This window comes from Tasmannia lanceolata, unplaced genomic scaffold, assembly GCF_043159265.1.
Source record: "Tasmannia lanceolata isolate RefF3 unplaced genomic scaffold, GAP_Taslan_0.1 ptg000002l, whole genome shotgun sequence".
Lineage (NCBI taxonomy): Eukaryota > Viridiplantae > Streptophyta > Magnoliopsida > Canellales > Winteraceae > Tasmannia > Tasmannia lanceolata.
Window position 1 is genome coordinate 6,445,525 of NW_027518679.1, and position 7,071 is coordinate 6,452,595.

The 7,071-nt window shown below is 39.1% G+C and overlaps 1 protein-coding gene across 1 annotated transcript; it reads left to right on the plus strand.

Annotated features, from left to right (window-relative positions):
* Positions 1-2,405: 2,405 nt before the first annotated feature.
* Positions 2,406-4,223, plus strand: LOC143887752 (uncharacterized). The gene is made up of 4 exons (XM_077391928.1): positions 2,406-2,644; positions 3,095-3,336; positions 3,385-3,743; positions 3,798-4,223. Exons 1-4 carry the CDS (start codon positions 2,406-2,408, stop codon positions 4,221-4,223), a joined length of 1,266 nt encoding a protein of 421 aa, XP_077248043.1.
* The last annotated feature ends 2,848 nt before the right edge of the window (positions 4,224-7,071 follow it).

Genomic DNA, 7,071 nt, shown 5'->3' on the forward strand with positions numbered 1-7,071 from the left:
AAAAAAATGATATTTTCTGAGTGTAATATAAAATAACAAAACTACTCAAAACATAATTTTCAGCTACGGTTCGATCGTTTCATTTTTTGTTCTATTTTTTGAAAAATAACCCCGAAAAGGGTTATTTCTCGATGAATGAAACCAAAAGTATATCAAATTAAGTCCAAACTTTGTAAAATTTTATTTACAATGGTATGTTATGATTTGTAGATCACCCAAAAATATTCATATTTTGTCAAATTTATTTAGTCCGAAGTTAAATTATTTTAAATTTGGATTGTTTTTAATGAATATCAAATGATTTTGAAAATTAATAATATTTTTTGGAGTTTAAGTTTAATTATAAATTGAATTTCTCATGAACGAAAATTTTGGAAAAAATATTTTCTTTACTATTTTATAATCGATGCTCCGTTTTGAGTGCCATAATTCTTTTTTATAACAATTAAATGATTTTCAAAATTCTTCGTTACAAACCAGTAACATAGGTTACTGAAACATTAGAGAAATTTTTTTAAAGATTTTTACTTAGTTTTGATATAGTTTTTGATTTATTCATAATAAACGAGTTTTGATTCCAAGAAAGCATATTGATCATTTTTTCCTTTTAAAATCGATTTTATGGGGGAATTTTAATTTTTAGATTCTGAAATTTTGACCCATTTTGAAATCAATTTTATCAAATTAAATGATTTTATAGAGAAAGCGTTGAAGCACGGACGATGGGTTAAAAACCCATTTTTACTTCATTTTCTTTACTTTTTACCTTCTTTACTCATTTCCTCTTTTACTTCCTCTGAATTTCCTCTTCATCCGGCACAACTTCGTCCGAATTTTTACTTCCTCTGGCGTGCGTACTTCATCCGGCAGACTTTTCTTTTCTTCCCTCTTGCTCTATACTCTTACATCATGCCTAAAGCTCGCACCGCTCAAGGCGAAGGCTCCTCACGAGGAAGAAACAAAGAAAAATGTGTTCGCAACCAAGATCAATCTCCCTCTCCTCCGCCGCCGCCTCCTCAAACATATTCGGAGGTCATGCTTCAACAAATCCCAAAGAGCAAGATTCTGAGCGGAAGACGCTTCGACACTGAGACCTACTATAGACACCCCATTTTGACTGAACCTTAAATTAATTTTTCTATTTTTGTCTTACATATGGTCGATAGCTTGCCCACTGTCTCTATGGCCATAGTCTATCATTGTTGATCTTTTGATCATACAGTTTGATGTCCATCTTCCAGATATAGATCCGGTCTATGATCTACTTTTGTCATTTTGTGACCGTGGTCTATTTTGTAAGTTTCTGATCATCTTTGATCATCAATGGAACATTCGGTGTCCTCAATTGTATCCTTCCTATAATTGATTGCTAAGTTTATCCATATTCTTTGTTTATTCCAGGTTATCTTCATTCCCTAATTATCCCGTCCTATTTTTGTGTTCAGGTTAACTCATGGCGAATAATTTGTTGAAAGGCTGGATAAGTGAGACTATTAGGGCCCTTCCGCGAGAACCTTCGGAAAGGAGTATGGCAGATCAGTTCATCTGTACCTTCAATCATTTGAGTATATCTGATATAAATTGGAAGTTTCTCCGAGCAGCCGCTGGATTCTGGGATCATAACCTTCACGTTTTCCAATTTGGATCCTTCAAGCTTTGTCCTATATTTGAGGATTGGTGTGCTCTATTGGAACTCCCAACAGAGGGACTTTGGATACGACCCTTGAATATAGATTCCTCTCATTCTCTATTTTGCATGCTATTCGAAAACAAGATTGTCAATGCTCTCTTCCATGTTTAACGAACACGTATGTGCAAGTTCAAAACCTCATTACACTTTTTTCCCAAAATGTCGATCCTACCGACTCTTGTTTTCAGAGTTGTTGACGTAATGCTTTGATTTTTGGTGTCTTTGCACGATATGTCATTCGAGGAAACCCTCGTATTGCTCATTTAACCTTGTTAGCAGTGGTAGACCAAATTAATGAAGGGAGAAATCCAGTCCCTACCATGCTAGCAGAGACCTTCTCAGGATTGGATTTAATCACTCGTCGAAAGGTTGAAAACAATATCTATGGATGTGTCAAATTGTTGTATGTCTGGTTTGTTGAGAAACTTAAGATTCTTCAGCGACAAAACCAGAACTCATATACCTTGAAGAATTTTTATTTCTGGCAACCAATGATTAACCAACCTCAGCCCACTGAATGGCGTAATTGGTTGCAGTGCATAGAGGAGAACCACTTTTGTTGGTTGAGTCATAATTGCTTTAAAGTTATCACCAGTACTTCCCCACACTCATTTGTTTACCTTATGGGTATGGAAAAATCCTCTTTCTATGCACCAACACTCTTATTTCATCAAATTACGGGAATCCCATGTCCTCCCGGATGAATCGCGAATAGATGGCCCAGCTATTTCCTATTTCTCTGGTAGGGATAGCAAAGAAATGGTTCCTAAGGCTGAAACTAGATGAGGTCAGGACCATGGAAGACATCTCTGACCAGCTTATAAAGCAGTTTTCAATGGAGGAAGGGATAGGGGTTACGAAAAGAGACCTCAAACAGTTAAAACAAGGTCCTCAAGAGACTTTTACCACATTTATCAGGTGCTGGAGTCGCAAATCTGCCCAGTTAAATCAGAGGTATCAGAAAAGGATCAGATAAAGTTGGTGGTTAAGAGTCTGTCTACTCAGTATTTTTATTTCATGGCACCACAAAATTATCCTAATTTTGACCATTTAATTCAAACGGGAACGCAAACTGAGGATGCCATAGGCAAAGGTTTGAGCGCTAGACCATCATCATCTGATGTTAGAGAAGGCAAGAGGCCATAGTTATACAGAAAGAAGCCAATAGTGTGAACTATGTGAGACCAGTGGCAAGAACATTAACTGAGGTGTCGAGACCGGTAGAGAAACAGGCGCCTAAACAATTTGATCCGCTTCCTTATTCCTACCCTGTTATTCTAAAGAAATTGATTAGGGATAAGAAGATAAAACTTCCTGATATTAGGCTAGTACTAGATCCATTGCCTAAGTATTGGAGATTAGACCAATACTACGAATATCACTGGAATTCGGGTCATCTGACAGAAACATGCTTAGCTCTAAAGTATGCCATTCAAAAAAGATAGATAATAAGGATTTGGAAGTTGAGCGACCAAACATGCTTCCTCCGCCCGTTACCAATGCTATTTTTGTCAATGAACCTCTTCTTGACCCTTCAACCCTCATTTGTGCCATAACATCCGATAAACCCTATGTACTGAGGTTGGATGATGAGGAGATCGAAGAATTGACGAAGGAGAAGCCTTATGTCCTTTCCCTAACTGATGGTGACTTTGTATAGTCTTCTTCTCGACCTTATGTTCTCTGTTGTGAAGATGTTGAGGAAGAGCAGATGAACAAAGTACCATATGTTTTGAAAATCGAGGATGATGATTTGTTGTTCCTCGATGACCAGTGTTATGAGCTTCAACACGTCACAAGGGGTAGTCGTGTATTCAAGCCTCCAGAATTGAGTGCAGAGAATCTAGCAGAGATAGCAAGGGCTGCAGGGAATCAGAGGCAGAATAGGCCTGTTACAGAGGAGGAAGATGAGAGCTTATTAAAGCAGTTAAAGAAGACTCAAGCAAATATTTCCATATGGGGTCTGCTCATGTCTTCTCCCAAGCACAGGAAAGTAATACTCAGAGAGTTAAATGCCGCACAAGTATCTGTTGACGTTACACCCGATGAGTTGGTGAGCCTGGTCGCCCCGGTTAAGGCATCTAGGGTTTTGTCCTTCACAGATTAGGACCTTCCTCCTGAAGGTCGAGATCACACCAAATCTCTCAAGGTTACAGTCATCTGTAACAAAAAGAAGGTTCCAGAGGTATTAGTAGACAATGAGTTTGCTTTGAATGTTTGCCCATTGAGCACAGCAACTACCCTTGGATTCGGGCCAGAGAATTTTGTTCCCTCTGAGCAAGGCATTCTAGCCTATGATGGAACCCATCGTGATGTCATCGGGACTTTGATCACAGAAATCCAAATAGGTGGTGAGGAATTTGAAATAGAATTCCAAGTCCTTGATATCGAAGCATTTTTCTTGTTACTGCTCGGTCGCCCATGGTTGAATAGAGTTGGGGTTATACCATCCACGTTGCATCAGAAGTTGAAGTTTATTCGAAATAATAGGGTGGTCACTGTAAAAGGCGACCCTAATTTAGAGATAGGCTAGAGTTCCCTGGAGTTGATTGTGGGCAAAGCAGGGGATATAAGCTTAACTGGTTTTTCGCTAGAGGTGTCTACTATTACTATGGAGGAAGCGACGAGTGAAGAAATCTTCTTCCTAAGCAGTACTAATTCCAAAGTTGTCAAGATGACTCACCGACAGGGTTATATACTAGGTGCCGGACTAGGCAAATATCATCAGGGTTTGGTTGAGTCACCAGAGTTCCGAGCTTTCAATGGTTTATTTGGACTTGGATATAAGCTTACTCAGAAAGAGATCAGAGAAATGAGCGCTACATGCTGAAATGGGCCGAGTGTCGACGGCGTGGCTTAGACTTACTTATGGGACCTTTGAATTTGACAATGAACGGCAATTTTTGCAAGGAGGGAGTAGATGTTCCATTTTGCGGTTTCACTGAGGCCTGGGTTGATGAGTCGACTGGGCAAATGTTTACAGGTTTTGAAATTTTCTTCGACCTCCAGCTAGCAGATGATGAGCCAGTATGCGTACAGATCACAGAGACAGAGTCAAATACTGATTGGGCTGACTGCATGGTGCCATAATTTCTAAACTCCCTTTTTGAGGACGGGTCACACACTGTGGCCGTTATTGACAGGAGCACAATGATATTAGACCCCACATATCTGATCACCCTGGCAGATGGACCTTTGACTAACTGGACATCTCAGGTCCTACCTCAGGGTACCTTTTAGTATAGTCATACTTCTCCAAAAGAGTCAGTTGTGTCTAAGTACGAGTATGTTTCCAAGTCAGATACAGAGTCTGTCATTTCTAACTCTTATTTTGATGCAGGTACTGTAGAGGTTAAGTCAATTCTTAGAGTTGGTGATGTGTCTCCTGCTAGTGAGGTCGAGTCTGAAGACATTTCTGCTGATGTTCTTGATGTTTCACATGTACATATTTCTGAGTGTGTTGACACTGATGTCAACATGTCTGTTTCTGAGTTTGTAAATATTATTTCGGAGTCTGTAAAGCCTGATGTGGGCTATTCGTCATCTGATGTATTCAATTCAACATTCAATGAAATAAAAGACTTTTCATTGTACATTCCTGTTTCTATTTCTTCTACTGAATCTGCTTTAAAATCTGATAATGTTAATAATAATAATCAAGACTCCCCCTCTGACGAGGATGCCGACAAAACTCCCCTTGAAATCAAACATATGATTCAACAGGAGGAGATTCGTCGAGCAAAACCACTCGAAGAGGAAGTTGAGACCATGAATATAGGTGATGAAACCTTGATTCGGGAAATAAGGATTGGCAAAACTTTATCTCCTGAAGAGCGTGAAGAATTAATTGCCTTACTTAAAGAGTTCAAGGAGGTTTTTGCTTGGTCTTATGATGACATGCCGGGATTGAGTGAGGATATTGTCCAGCACAAATTACCGTTAATCCCTGGCATTAAGACAAAGAAGCAAAAACTCCAAAAACTCAAAACTGAATGGGAGTTGAAAGTTTATGAAGAAGTCAAGAAACTTCTAGAAGTAAAATTCATCCAAGTGGTCGAATATCCTGAATGGCTCGCTAACATAGTACTAGTGCCCAAAAAGGATGGGAAGGTTCGAATTTGTGTTGATTTTCGGGACCTGAACAAAGCAAGTCCAAAAGACGATTTTCCATTGCCGAATATTGATCTCTTGGTGGATAATACATCTGGACATGCACTTTTATCCTTTATGGATGGGTTCTCAGGCTACAATCAGATTAAGATGGCGCCCGAGGACATGATGGAAACAACATTCATTACTCAGTGGGGTACTTACTATTACAGAGTGATGCCGTTTTGTTTGAAAAATGCTGGTGCTACATATCAGAAGGCTGCTACAACTCTTCTTCATGATATGATTCACAAAGAGGTTGAAGTCTATGTAGATGATATGATTGTAAAGGCGAAGACTCGACCGGAACACAAAATTGCCTTGAGGAAATTCTTCGAGAGAATCAAGAAATATCAGCTTCGCTTGAATCCAAACAAGTTATATTTGGAGTTACATCAGGGAAACTCCTAGGATTTATGGTTAGTGAAAGAGGAATTGAGGTTGATCCTCAAAAGATCAAGGCAATCCAGGAAATAGAACCGCCTAAGATAGAAAAGCAGATCAGAGGTTTCCTTGGGAAAGTTCAATACTTGAGGAGGTTCATATCAACTGACAATGACATGTGAACCAATTTTCAAGCTTTTGAAGAAGAATTCTTCAAAGAAGTGGAATGATGAATGTCAGGAAGCGTTTGAAAAAGTTAAGCAATATTTATCTTTGCCTCCTGTTCTATCACCCGTCATTTCAGGCCAGCCCTTGTTGTTGTATTTGTCGATCACAGACACGGCAATGGGTTGTATGCTTGCTCAGAAAGATCCAGAGTCTAAGCGGGAAAAGCCTATTTATTACATCAGTAAGAAGATGCTAGAATATGAGATAAAGTACTTCATTTTGGAAAAGACTTGTCTAGCATTGGTTTGGGCGACTAAAAGGCTTAGACACTATCTGTTATCAAACAAGGTTCTTTTACTTTCACGGATGGATCCGTTGAAGTACTTGTTTGAGAAATCCGCCCTTACTGGAAGAAACGCAAGATGGTTGTTATTGTTATATGAGTTTGACATCACTTATGTCACTCAGAAGTCCATTAAATGGCGGGTTATAGCTGAGCAGCTGGCTGATTCTCCTACAGAGGAGAATATTTTTCTGAAAACTGAGTTTCCTGATGAAGAGATCATGGATATCGAAGAAGAAACTCCAAGAACCAAGTGGTTGATGTATTTTGACGGAGCAGTCAATAACCAGGGTCAAGGAGTAGGTGTAGTTTTGATATCTCCAAAGAAAGAGTATAT

What these genes read in the sequence shown, in the direction of transcription:
- LOC143887752 (XM_077391928.1), top strand. Translation starts at nt 2,406, where the DNA reads ATGGCCCAGCTATTTCCTATTTCTCTGGTAGGGATAGCAAAGAAATGG. An exon ending in TCTGCCCAGTTAAATCAGAG is followed by an intron (nt 2,645 to 3,094) that starts GTATCAGAAAAG and finishes GTCATCTGACAG; the next exon opens with AAACATGCTTAGCTCTAAAG. An exon ending in TGTCCTTTCCCTAACTGATG is followed by an intron (nt 3,337 to 3,384) that starts GTGACTTTGTAT and finishes TCTGTTGTGAAG; the next exon opens with ATGTTGAGGAAGAGCAGATG.